At 36.0% G+C, this 14,167-nt stretch overlaps 1 protein-coding gene across 1 annotated transcript; it reads left to right on the top strand.

The window, feature by feature from the left end:
• Window positions 1–1,728: 1,728 nt before the first annotated feature.
• On the top strand, window positions 1,729–4,171 carry LOC145578933 (BTB/POZ domain-containing protein At5g48130-like). Its single transcript, XM_081636229.1, has 4 exons — window positions 1,729–1,823; window positions 1,947–2,016; window positions 2,119–3,309; window positions 3,476–4,171. Exons 1-4 carry the CDS (start codon window positions 1,729–1,731, stop codon window positions 4,169–4,171), a joined length of 2,052 nt encoding a protein of 683 aa, XP_081492355.1.
• The last annotated feature ends 9,996 nt before the right edge of the window (window positions 4,172–14,167 follow it).

Genomic DNA, 14,167 nt, shown 5'->3' with positions numbered 1-14,167 from the left:
AGTAGAAGTGTTTTATCTGCATAAATTGAATTCCTACCATCATCTGTCTACAAATCCATTCGTGTACAACCAACCGTACAAAGTATCCCTATATGTAGTATATATAATACTTGAACCAATTCTTGGCACACAATTTCTGACCTTATAAAAGAATGTGTTGCTTGAGTCACAAGCAAATCAACCTCTTAATCAGCTAAACCAATAATATTTTCCACCTCCTTCACCCAAATTACATGCATTAAATTACGCACATAACAAATATCCATGCTTTGAACATCGAATCCAAAGGAAAGACTTTCGCATTTTTCCACAAATAATCTTAGACAATGCAAATTAATAATCATACTAAAAAAAAAGAAAAAAAACAACCATGATTCAATTTGTTGGGATTGAAAAAATAATTGATGAAATTAATATAAATAAAACAAATTTAATACTACATAGTATTATAACATGCTAGGTTATGACGGAGTATTAGTATTCAGTAGCCGTGCCGTCTTGGGCGTAACACAAATTCATACAAATTTATATGACTTCTTCCGTAATTCATGATTTACTAACTTTTTTCCTCAGAATTTACTCCTCTTTTTCACCAAATTCAAAACTTTTGAACTTAATGTTCAGGTTGTTTTGTCTTAGTTAACATTATTACTAGTGTGTTGTTTCAAATGGGTAAATTTTATGGTAATAGTCAATAATTGAGCACAAGTAAAAGTAGCTGTGCAAGAAGCAGAGGAGAGAAAATTGATGGTGCTGGGTTTATCATCTAATTAAGTTGTCCTTCATCATAGGATTCGGCAACCGTGGATTGGTTAGTATTTCTTTGTTTTACTCCGTACTAGTTAATTTTGCTTGAATCATAAATCTTATACTGTTTTAGGACGGATAAGTCTTGTACTTAAGTTTTATGTGATTCTTTTTTTTTGTTGCTGTTGTTTGGAAGACTATTATTTTGATATATGGTCTTGTGAATGGGTTTGGTAATGTGGTTTTTTTAAAGCATTTGTTTATAGCAATAACTACTGAGTTTTAGTCCATTCACAATAAATGGGTAGTCTTAATAAGTTCTCTTACTAAATAGAAACATTCGACTCTTCATATAGAAACATTCGACTCTATATTTTAAAAAAAAATACAAAAAACAGAATTTTCTCATAGAGTAAATAGAAACATTCGACTCTTCATATTTAAAAAAAAAAAAAAAAGGCACTATAATATCGACCAGTTTTTGTTTTTACACAACATGGTCAGAATTAATGGCTTATGATCATTAATTTTGAATATTATTTATTCGTAAAGGTTACACGGAGTACTTCATATAATATATGTGGCTTGTTAAATCGATTTAGTAAATATACAAGATATAACACATATGCTATGGCCTAAGAGTTGTTATGTATTAGGTAATAGGAGTACAAATATTATTTCATAAACAAGGGACAAATTTATAGAAAATTTTCAACTCAAACCACTTTTTGAAAAACAAGGCATGCTAAATTAAGGGAGTACATTATTTGCCTAATTGCCTACTTTATTTTACTCATTTCTCACTTTTTCTGATTTGTCAACGTTCTTAGATTCAAGCATTTGTTATACATAGAGTAATTTTGTTTAGAGCTTTTTACTTAATGTTAATTTGCTAGTTCTGTTATAATACTTAAAAAGTAATACTTATCTAATACAGAGCATTTCTGTTTAATGACTCTAAATGAAAATTTGTTAGAAGTAATGGAAGCATTTAGCCCGAAAGATTCATCTATTCTATCAAGTCCTTACTCATCACCAAATCTTAGTGCCTTACTGAAGATTAAAGTCATATCATGGTAATTATTTATCCCTTTCTATAGTTCTTCTATCAGTTCATATATATATTGAATCATGTAACAAAGTTTTAGGACATAAATCCATTTATATGTGTTACATAATGATTTATATGTGTACTTCAGGAGTCAAGAGACTGGATTGCCTGTAACAGTTCGTGTTCGTGTTGCTAACAGATCCTTCAACTTGCACAAGGTAATAAGCTAGCAAACAAAGCTAAATTTAGTCATGTATGAAATTCAAAAGTTGGAAGTTTTTCTTAAGGCTAATGTTTGTCCTGTTTTAAATGTTTTTTAGTCTCCATTGATATCTAAGAGTGGATATTTCAAGAGGCAGCTAGATGAATGGCAAGAAGTTGATCTGCCATCAAATTTCCCTGGAGGTTCAGAAACATTTGAGATGATCGCGCTCTTCATCTATGGTTCTTCCACATTTATTGATCCTTTCAATGTTGCATCCCTTCGTTGTGCAGCCGAGTTTCTAGAGATGACAGAAGCATTGGGTGGCCCTGGCAACTTATGTGAAAGAACTGACCTGTACTTAACTCAGGTGATACTGCAAAGTTGGGATGATACCCTCATTGTGCTGCAAAAATGCCAAGTATTGCTCCCTTGTGCAGAGGAACTTCTAATTGTGAGCCGGTGTATAGAATCGTTGGCCTTTATGGCTTGTATGGAGATTCTTGATCCTGAGAGAAAAAGGAAAAAGGGTATTGTGTCACTAGAAGCTCTTGCATCCGAGCCATGGAACAGCAAACTCGTAAAGGAAATTGTAAGTGATCAAGATCATCTTTGGGTAAAAGATCTAGTTGCTCTTCCATTTGGGTTTTTCAAAAGGGTTATTGGGTCATTAAGAAGGCAAGGCATGAAGGAGAAATATGTAAGTCCCATCATTGTTTTTTATGCCAACAAATGGGTGATCTCTAAGAAAACGCGACAATTTTGGGAGTGTTTATGTGACAATGATGATGACAACAACAATAGTAACACTCGTGATGATGATACAAGTGATAAGGTATTGGAAACATTAAAAGGAATCCTAGACTTGTTGCATGTAGGATCAAAGGTGAGTAAAATAATTCCTGTTGGTTTCTATTTCGCCTTATTAGCTAGATCTCTTGAGCTTGGTGGATCAAGCATGGTTGAAGGAAAGGAAAGGCTACAACAACAAATTGTGTATCTTTTACCTTTGGCACACGTCGAAGATTTTCTTCTTCCAAAACAATTGACACAGTCTTTTATATCAAGTATGGAAGTGGGTGTGATGGAGAGTATATTTTCCTCATATGTTTTGTCTAATATTGAAATGAAGCAAAGCCCTCCTATGGGAAACACTATTGTGGCAGAATTATGGGATTCTTACCTCTCCTTGATTGCCCATGATCCGAATATGACACCAAAGAAGTTCATGAATCTTGTTGAAGTAGTGCCTATATCCTACAGAAATAATCATGATCATCTTTATGCAGCAATGAACACATACATCCAGGTAAGCATATATCTATACTCAAAAACTATTGAGTATTGCAGTCCTATTGGTGAAGCATGTTAGTAAAAAAAAAAAAAAGACTAAAAATAGAACCTTGTATGAAACCTATGAATACATGTTAAAGATTTGAATGTGTGTAACAGTGTGATCTGGAAATTGTTTTCAGGCACATCCACATCTGTCACAAGAAGAAAAAAACACAGTCTGCAAGTACTTGAACTGTCAAAAATTGTCCCAAGAGTTATGTGTTGAGGCAGTGCAGAACGAGTTCATGCCACTTCGATTAATAGTTCAAGCACTCTTTATTCAGCAACTCAACACACAGCATGCCTTCAAGGACTGTTCAGAGTCATTCAGGTTTGCATATTCTAGGGAACTCTCAGGAAGTCTTTCGAGTTCAAGATATCAAAATTCAAAAAGCCAAAATCTTGGAGAGAGTGATCATGAGGGTGAAATAATGATCATGAACAAACCATTAACTTGCCTACTAGAGAGTGATCAATTAGTGATGCAAAAAAAATCTGAGATACTTGCAGCAGCCAAAAAGGAGTACGAGTCCACGAGTTTCAGAATTCAGAATCTTGAACAAGAGCTTTTATCTCTTAAGAAGAGTCTTAGGTTGAAGAAGAGCACGAAAGAAACAGAAGAACACCCTCCCAAGATGAGTAACTTCGGGTTAGAAGGAAGATCATATAGTACTAAAAGGAGGAATAATTCGCTAGGACAAGTGGCTAGTTGCATTGGTTCAGTGAATTTTACTTCTCAGAGGAAATATGCTGGCAGATTATTAAAGATCTTTAGAAGAGTGACTTTGTTTGGAAGAGCAAAACTAAAGAGAAAACCAAGTGTTTCAAATTCATAAAGAAACAAGCAAGTATGACTAATTACTATTAAATATTAATGTAATTGTAAGTTGAATGATGATTACAGAAATAAGTGCTTGCAAATAAATAATTCATGGAAGGAGATCACCACTCGAAGCGTTATAATTAGTTATTTTGTTGAAATTTCATGAGTATGTTTCATGAGTTTGATGAATGCCAAGGCTATGTACATATATAGGTTTTTGTGCATACAATTTTCTCAACTGATTTTGATATCATATGCTCTAAATTGATATCATATTGTTAGTTGAGACGAACACTATAAGAGGGGGGGGGGGGGTGAATTGTACGTGAGTTCCTAGTGACTACTTTTGCGAAATATAAAAAAGAATGTAAAGGAACTTGCAATGCACACAGTATTTTATGAGGAAACCTTCTAGGGCCCAACTGAAAGTTAAACCTCGACGCTCTAAGGGATTTCTAAAACCAAACTAATCCACTATAATAGAGCAAACTCACAAGTTACAACCTATTATACTCAACCTTTACTCACAAGTTCCAGATTCAACTTGCTACACAGTAGAACCCTATTCTACCCAACCTAAGTCCCTGACTTAGATTCACTCGTACTCCCTGAATACTCTCACACTCGGCTTCAATCTCGAAGCTTACAAAACTGTATGCAAAGATATAATTCACTCACCCAAGAACCCAACCAATACAAACAATTGACCTCTAGTATATGAAAGGTAAACTACACATGAAATCCGAAACTAATATGACAAAGTATGAACTTGGCAAACATACACAATTAAGTACACTTCGAATTCTTCACGCATAAACTCACAAAGAAATGTGAAATGTAAATTCTACAGTTTATACAAGACTAGCTCGTATAGAAAGTAGGGTTTTCAAAAAGATAAATTTGTAAAACTACCATAATTTATAAAACACGGTTTATGTAAATCTTTTTATAAAAAAATCTTTTTAGAAAACTTATCATAGATAAATTATGAAAAAAATAATATCTTTTAGTAAATCCGGATTTTTATGAAATAAAATCTTTTTAATAAATCTTTTCATAAAACTTATCTTTTTTAAAATTTTCCTAATTTAAGCTTGCCAAGCTTTTGTCACGTTTCTAATAGATCTCATATGCTATGTTACTCGGACACGACAAAATTGCCGTCATACCGACCCGACACGAATCTGGGTATGAAATCCGTTCCGGATACGTCATCTTGCTCTCGGGTACGGATGTTAATTAAATCTCATAAATTTAGACTATTAACTTTAAGCTTTGGCGAGTTCATGGCTGCAAGCTCTTAGGAGCTTTAAAAATGGTGAGAAGATGAATCAAAAATATAGAGGAGAGAGGATAGAGAAATAAAAAATAAATGGCTGGAGAGAGAAATATAGAGTGACAAGTATTACTTTTCTTTTGAAAGAAAGACCGATAAGTACTGCTACAAGCTACCCCACACTCCATTTTCTCTTTTTTTTTTTATTTTTTTATTTTTTTTTATTTTTTTTTAAGAAATTATAATCTATGCTTTTTAAAGCTTGCATAGTAAATGTGAGTACTTTATATTTTTCTATTAAATTTGTGCAGTACATTTTTAGATTAGGTAAAGAGTACACTATATAGTCTAATACGGAGTACATAAAAACTTGTTAAAATTTTATGGGAATTTGCCACAATTATTCTTTTTTTTTTTCTTTTTATTGTCGTATTCGTACCAGAGTCCAAAGTTAAGATGGTGTCCCTGTGTCCTAAATTTTTGAAAATGACGTATTGGACACTCGGATCCATACCAATATCGAATACCCATACCCGTGTCAATGTAACATAGCTCATATGTAAACCTGCCAATCACAGTTACAACAATTCTTAAGAATAAAAACTTAACAAACTAAATTGCTTCGTCGAATGTATTGTATTCTAGGATACTTGAGCTTCACGCAGTCCAGGACTAAGTTCCTGCTGTCACTTGATTTCCAGTTCTCAACTGGAACTTCGCAGGCCAAGTTCTTGTGAAACTTGCTGTCTTCAACGCAGGCCAAGTTGAGCTTCTCAACTTGCTGTCTTCATGTTCCTGTTAGGGAACTCAGTTAGTTCTTGTAAGAGAACTCTTCTTCTATCTTCTTTAACTTTCCTTGAAATCGCCTCGAGTCTTCATAGTTAGGTTACTCTTCCACTTCCAAAGTCTACTTCACCTATCTAATTACAACACTTAGAGAATTCTTATTAGTTGAAGTTTGCTAGTCTGTGTTCATCATCATCAAAACCTTTAAGCTTCAACAATTTCCCCCTTTTTGATGATGACAGACTTTAGCAAATTTCTAAGGAAAGTTAATTCAAATAGAAGGACATATTTTTGTATTTTTGATTTATTGACAGAAAATAAACACACAACGAAATTTAAACTAGACAAACAAAAACAAAAATAACTAGAAAAGAACAAAAACTAAACAAAGAGAAAAATAGAAAACAGAATACTACTTTATACACAGCATTAGAGAAACTCCTGATATTTTATCAACTGGAACCCAGAATAACTTCATCCTTCAAGTTTGCTTCTTCTTTTCCCCCTTTTGGCATTATAAAAAATTCTTGCAACTTCAAGTTATTAAGCATCTAGCCACAGCTCCACAAGCAATTCATCGAGTGTGGGAAACTGAAGGTAGCACTACTAAACACCCTTCAATTAGTTCCAACTTCTTGCATATGCATTCATAATATACAAAACACACATGTATAGACAAAGTTCCAAACATTCATTAAAAACCAAAAGATAATCCTGCTTAATCAGATTACAAACCAAAATATTTCAAATTTTTATAAAACAAAAATTACTGAAATTGTTCAGGACTGAAACAGTAGAAAGAAGGGATGAAATTAAGCTAGGTTAGGCTAGGATGGGCTAGGACTGAGGTTGGCTAAGTAGAGGTGAACTGGATTAATTTTGAAGAAACTATAGAATCTTCTTATTGTCCTTCTTTTAGTGCTCAATGCTAGCTTCCAGTTTGTCTTCCAGGATCTTGATAGCCTTCTGGAAATCCACCTTCTGTTCCCTGAGACTCTTCTCATGACCCTGTACTGCCCTCTCTAGCTTCTAAATTTTTCCTATAGCATCTTTGAGTTGCCTTTCTGCAACTTTAGTTCTGTCAGATAATTCAGCAACCTGCTCTGCCATCACATTTTCTTCTTCCTCATCCAGTTCCAGAGGTTTTTCCATGCTTGTCTGTGGGAAAGAGCTAGCTGACAACCTCTTGCTCTTTCTTAGAGGCTCTTCTAGAACTGCCTTTTCTTTCTTCTTTCCACTAGCTGAGTTCTTCTCCTCAACCTTCTGAATTTTCCCATTTACAACCTTTAGGCTTATTCCTAGCAGAGTCTCTTCATTTATCACATTTTCTGCCTTCTCCTTCAGTCCTCCATATTTATCTTTGAGTTCCACCCCAAGTGATACATAAGGGAAGGAAAATTGATTTTTATCTTTTTGCAGAGACAGAAAATGACAGCCATGTCGATTAAACAAGCTTCTCCCTTCTTTTGAGTTCTAGGCAGAATAGTCTTTTTCACCAAATTAAACAGCAGTTTATTCATAGGGCTCAGATCATTGTGACTCATAGTGTTCTTTCCTCTTTTTCCTCCCAAAAACTCAACTATATCACCTCCTAGAAAGTTTCCAAACTTCACACTCGATTTCCCTTTAACACACATTTCATAACCCTCAGTTGGAACTTTTAGAATGGATCCTAGGGTTCCCACATCAAATTCAATTTTAATTTCATTGACCTCACTTGAAATTACCCCTTGTTTCACTTGAAATTTTTTATAGAATTCATTCATAGCCAATGGATACATGCAATTGTTAGATGCTTCAACTAGTAAGTGTTCCCATCCTTGGAATTTAATTAAATCTAAGAATTCCAAAAACCAAGATTTTCTACACTAAGACAAATCGAGTCTGTGTCCCACAACATACCTTCCAGCATTAGCTTCAAGTTCTGACTGATCAGTCTCCTTCTCCATTGGATCATCTTCTCCTGCTATTTCAACCATCCCTGTTGCAAAGTCCTCAACTTCCTTTATGTGCTCCTCAACTGTCTTCCTCTTTTCTTTAATTTCTTTCCAAGCTCTCAATCTCTTGAGGATTTCTATGGATTCCACTTCCTCAACTACTGAAGATTTCTCTTTAGGGTTTCTCTTGGTAGAGGATGATGTTTGAGCAGGTTCGTCTTGAGTTTTCTCAGGTTCTTCAGTTTGGGGTTTGTAAGAGACCATGGTGGGGAGAGCCAATTTCTGGTTTAGACTTGTGATCGTTTTGGGAGTGTTCAGAGGAGCTAATTGATGTGATAATGAACATGATTTTGAAAATAGGGGTTTAGTAGAGCTTAGAAGATTTTTGACAGTGGGTAATTTTGATTTGACAGTGATGAGAGGAGGTGGGTGAAGATGCTTTTTATATTTATTGAAGTGGTGTGAAGGAATTGAATGGATTTACTGTTTAGTCATTAATTGAACAAATTCAATTGATTTTTAAAATTTAAACAGGATTTTGCCAAAATTCGTTTTCTTTCAAAATTCAATTAATTTCCAAAAGAATTTATTTACAAAAAAAAAAACACTTATTCGGAACACGCTTTCTACACACATGTAGTGTACATTACTATTTACACACGCAATTAAGTGTTTGTGAACTAACCTCTAGGAACTCACCAACGGTGGCACTTTAGCTATGTTTAGCACACCATAATTGTGCTAGATGCCCTTTTTGCTCTTTTTACAATATTTCTGATTTTTCCATATGTTGGAACTTCAGAAGCAATCAAGTCAGCTTGATCATCCCAAGTTCCAATCTCAATTTCTCAAATCTTTCTCTATTCAAGGGCTTGGTTAGAATATCTGCAATTTGATTTTCAGTTGGACAAAATTCTAACTTAATATTCCCTTGCTCCACATTGTCTTTTAGGAAGTGATGCATAATGTGGATATGCTTAACCTTTGAATGTTGAACAAGATATTTAGAAATACATATAGCACTGGTATTGTCACAATAAATAGGAACACATTCAAATAAAATACCAAGATCTCTAACCTATTTCTTTATCCATAACATTTGAGAACAACATGTTGCTGCAGCGACATATTCAGCTTCAGCTGTAGAAAATGCAACTATGTTTTGCATCTTGGAACCCTAAGAAACTAAACATGGTCCAAGAAACTGTGTCATACCTGAAGTGCTTTTTCTATTAACCAAATCACTTGCATAATCAGCGTCATTAAAGCCATTTAAATCAAATGAGTCCCTTCTAGGATAGAAGAGACCCAAGTCTTCAGTTCCTTTCAAGTAACGAAGAATTCTCTTTACTGCTTTTAGGTGAGATTCCTTTGGATTTGCTTGGAACCTGGCAAACAATCCTACACTAAAAGATATGTCAGGTCCACTAGCTGTTAAGTATAGTAGAGAACCAATCATACCTTGATACATAGTTTGATCTATGCAAGTTCCAAATGGATCTTTATCCAGTCTTGTAGCTATACCCATAGGAGTTCTATTAGTTTTTGCATTATCAAGCTTGTATTTCTTAACCATCTCCTTAATGAACTTCTGTTAATGAATCATGATACCCTCCTCAATTTGCTTGATTTGCAAACCAAGAAAGAAATTTAATTCTCCCATCATGCTCATCTCAAATTCTCCACTCATAAGGTCAGCAAAGTACTTACACAGAGATTCATTAGTTGCACCAAATAATATATCATCAACATAGATCTGTACAACTAAGATATCAGTTCCATTTTATTTTAAAAACAATGTTTTATCAATTTTGCCACGTTTAAAATCATTCTTCAAAAGGAACTTAGATAATCTTTCATACCATGCTCTAGGAGCTTGCTTAAGTCCATAAAGGGCTTTGTCAAGCATGTAAACATGGTCCGGGAACTATGGATTTTCAAATCCAGGAGGTTGTTCCACATAGACGTCTTCTTTCAGTAATCCGTTCAAAAATGCACATTTTACGTATATTTGGTACAACCTAAATTCCATATAAGCAGCAAAAGCAATAACTAAGCGAATAGCCTCTAACCTGGCTACTGGTGAAAATGTTTCTTCATAGTCAATTCTTTCTTGTTGATTGAAACCTTATACTACCAGTCTTGCCTTGTTCCTAACAATAATACCATGCTCATCTAGTTTGTTCCTAAATACCCATTCAGTCCAATTGTCTTTTGATCAATTGGTCTAGGTTCTAGATGTCAAACTTCATTTCTTTCAAACTCATTCAGCTCTACTTGCATAGCATTAATCCAGTTAGCGTCAGTTAAAGCTTCAGCATAGTTCTAGGTTTCCTGGAGGATATGAATGCATAGAAGGAATAGAAGTTCCTAATCTAAGATCTGGTTTGAGTTCCTTTGGTAATATCGCTCATGATTGCATCAACTGGATGTGATTTTTGATGCTTCCAAGACTTAGGTGTGAAGTCCTTGATTGGATACAATCTTTCTTGATTATTGTTGACTGGTACTTCTATTGGAACTTCATCTTGTGATTCAGCCTGAATTTCTTCTGGAACTTCTGGTGGCTCTTGATCTTGATTTCGAGCTGGAGTTCCTTGTGCATCTTCTGTGGCCCGCTCTTCATTTGCATCATTATTCAACTCACCTTCCTTTCCATCTTGCTGCTTCTGCAATGATGTTGATTCCTCATCTGGATCATATTTTCGTACAAGTCCTATTTCAAAATCATCATCATCATCATCCTATACATCATTTAACTGTTCAGTTTCATCAAAAATTACATGTACAGACTCTTCAACACACATTGTTCTTTTATTATAAACTTTATAAGCTTTACTATTTGAGGCATATCCTAAGAATACTGCCTCATCACTACGTTCATCAAAATTTCCCAAGTTTCTTTTACCATTGTTATGAACAAAACATCTGCAACCAAAAGATCTAAAGTAAGAAATATTAGGCTTTCTCCCTTTGATGAGCTCATATGGAGTCTTGTTGGCGATGGCTCCAACAGATACTCTATTTAGAATGTTACATGCTGTATTCACTGCTTCTGCCCAGAAGTTCCTAGGCAGACCACTTGAGATCAGCATTGTTCTGGCCATGTCCTCAAGGCTTCTTTTCTTGTGTTCAACCATACCATTCTGTTGTGGTGTTCTTGAGGCAGAGAAGTTGTGATCCATTCCATGTTCTATGCAAAATTCATCAAAATTAGAGTTTTCAAATTCTCTTCCATGGTCAGCTCTTAGATGCACCAACGGATTACCTGTTCTTCTCTGTTCTTTCTTCACAAATGCAACAAACTCATCAAACGTTTCATCTTTGCTAATAAGAAAAAACACCCAAGTGAACCTTGAGTAATCATCAACTATAACCATTCCATATTTCTTGCCACTTCTACTTTGGATTCTCATTGGTCCACAAAGATCCATATGAATAAGTTCCAAAGGTCTTTTGGTGCTTACTATCTTCTTGGTTTTAAAAAAAACTCGAGTCTGTTTTCCTCTAACACATGCATGACATACTTTATCATATATGAACTTAATACAAGGAAGTCCTTCCACTAGTTCCTTGGATCTAAGCTTATCAAGCAATGTAAAACTTACATGACCAAATCTTTTATGCCACATTAGAGGATCATCCTCAATAACACTAAGACATGTCAAACTGCTATTTAGAACCTCGTTGATATCTATAGTATATGTGTTCCCTTTGCGAATTCCTTCTAATATAATGTTTCCAGTGTCATTGTGGATTATTTTACACTTATTAGAAGTAAAGCGTGAAATACTTAACAATTTGTGTTTGAGACCCTCGACCAAAAATACGTTATCAATAGCATGGGAACTTGACCTTGCTGCCTTTCTAATAGCAATTATATCAACTTTCATATTATCGTCAAAGGTCACAGTTCCACCATAGTAGGCATCCAGTGAGAGAAGTCTAGATTTATCTCCAGTCATGTGCTTAGAATAACCACTGTCGAGGTACCAAGTGTTGTTCCCCTTCATTAGAACCTGCATGAAGAATCAAACGTTAGTGTCAAGAACCCAGGTTTTCTTGGGTTCTTGTGTAACAAATGTAGAATCATATTTCCTAACCCATATCTGTTTAACATGATTTTCATTCTTTAGAGTGCTATTTTCTTTCTTAGAACATTTAACTTGCTTATGTCCAGTCTTACCATAGAAATAACAGACAATGCTACTTGGTAGGTTAACATACTTCTTTTCTTTCTAGAACTTCTTCTTATATCCTAAACCTTTAGTTCTTTTGGCTTGGGCATTAGCAATCTATTTAGGTATATCATACTCTATGGGTTGTTTACCCTTTCTAACTCTTTCAAGTTCCCCCTCAAGGTTTAATTTCTCCACTTTCAATTCTTCTAAATCAGATTTTAATTTTTCAAAATTTGGATACTGATCAAGAAGAGGAACTTCAGAGTTAGGGGTTGCTCCACTTATTTTTAACAAAGACAGTTCCACATTTAAAAGAGTGTTGTCATGTTTTAGTCTTTCAAGATTCTCTTTCAGAATGACATTATCATCAAAAAGACTAAAGAACCTATATTGAATATCAAATTTCATATTGTCCATCCATTCACTGTGTTCTTTGTAAGTGTCAAGTGCCTTATGATTTGGGTATTTCTACCCCGCCATATGGCACAATGTGAGCTTGCCACGTATCACCTGAGAAGGCCTCTAAATGGACCTCTCAGGGGACGACACGTGTCAAGAAGATATATCCCCAGGAATTAGCGGTCTTCAAGGCCCAATTCTCGAGGTAGCTGCAAAACAGCGTAGCCCGAATCCCTAGGTCATCAAACCCTAGGGTAGAGCACACTTTTCTAGGACCCTATAAATAGGGAGATTCCCCCATTTATTGGGGCATGTCTTAATCATTACATCATTTATTGCTCTAAAAAATAGAGAACACCTGATCTCGGAATCCGAGAAGATCTTTACTTTCCCCAAGTTTTTACTCCGAACCCGTACTAACTTAACCTTCGGAGGCGGACCTCCAAACATTTGGAGTTCTGTTGTTTTGCAGGTACAGGCGGCTTTGTTAGATCCCGTCTTCGAGTTGTAACTCTCCCGAGGGACGCAAAAAACCCAGAAACATTTGGCCCCGTCTGTGGGGAGAGTACCTCAAAGATTGTTTCACAAGAACCTATACCGCGTCCAGAGACCAACCGGCCTCCAGTTGATGGAGAAGTCCATACGGACAGTGACTCTGGCGACGATTGTGAAGTCAAAACCTATGTGGCTCCTGATGGGTCACTCATCTCTAAACGCATCCGCCCCAAAGACAAACGGGAGCGGAACAGTGACCAGGTGGGTACAAGAAAGCCCCCTGGACAGCCGTCTGATCAGGCACAGGCGGCAAGAGCAGCCCTAGTCACCCAAGACGAGCTCATGAAATTCATGACAAGTTTCAAGGGTGAAATCAAGGAATTGATCACCAAGAGGACGACTACTCCTAGAAAGGAGCAGTCAGCCAAAAAACCAGCTCAAGCTGAGAAAGCAAAGTCAGTCAAGGATCGACAGCCTACCCCTCACCCTGCTACGAAGGAGAAGGCTCGGCCCCTGATTGATCTTTCCAAAATCCGTTTCCCAGAAGCGGTAAAGAGAAAGGCCATCCGGCATGTGCAGCCGGACGACAGCAAAAAGATCTTTTCTGATGCTCGACATTACATTGAGCAAAAGAAAAATCAGCAGTTGTCTGAGTCGACATCCATGTCGACTTACCCAGATAGCTTCAAGAATACCTCATTGAGGAATTCATAATCTGTACATGGAACTCCGTCAGGCGGTCCCTCCGTCCACACAGGTCCCCATGTCATTAATTCGGCACAGTATGTGGCCCAGCCATTTTACAGGGCGCCTTCTCTGCCCTACATTCAGCCTGCCTTCTTCGGAGGACAAGCAGCATACAACTTCCAGCTAATGGACTGCCAGCTCCGGCTATAAAACCTTAGAAAACATCCCTCTGTGTTCTCTAGGGAGAT

Source organism: Chenopodium album, chromosome 14, assembly GCF_948465745.1.
Source record: "Chenopodium album chromosome 14, dcCheAlbu1.1, whole genome shotgun sequence".
Classification (NCBI taxonomy): Eukaryota; Viridiplantae; Streptophyta; class Magnoliopsida; order Caryophyllales; family Amaranthaceae; genus Chenopodium; species Chenopodium album.
The sequence above is the reverse complement of the archived record's forward strand: the minus strand, read 5'-3'. Positions and strand labels throughout refer to the sequence as shown.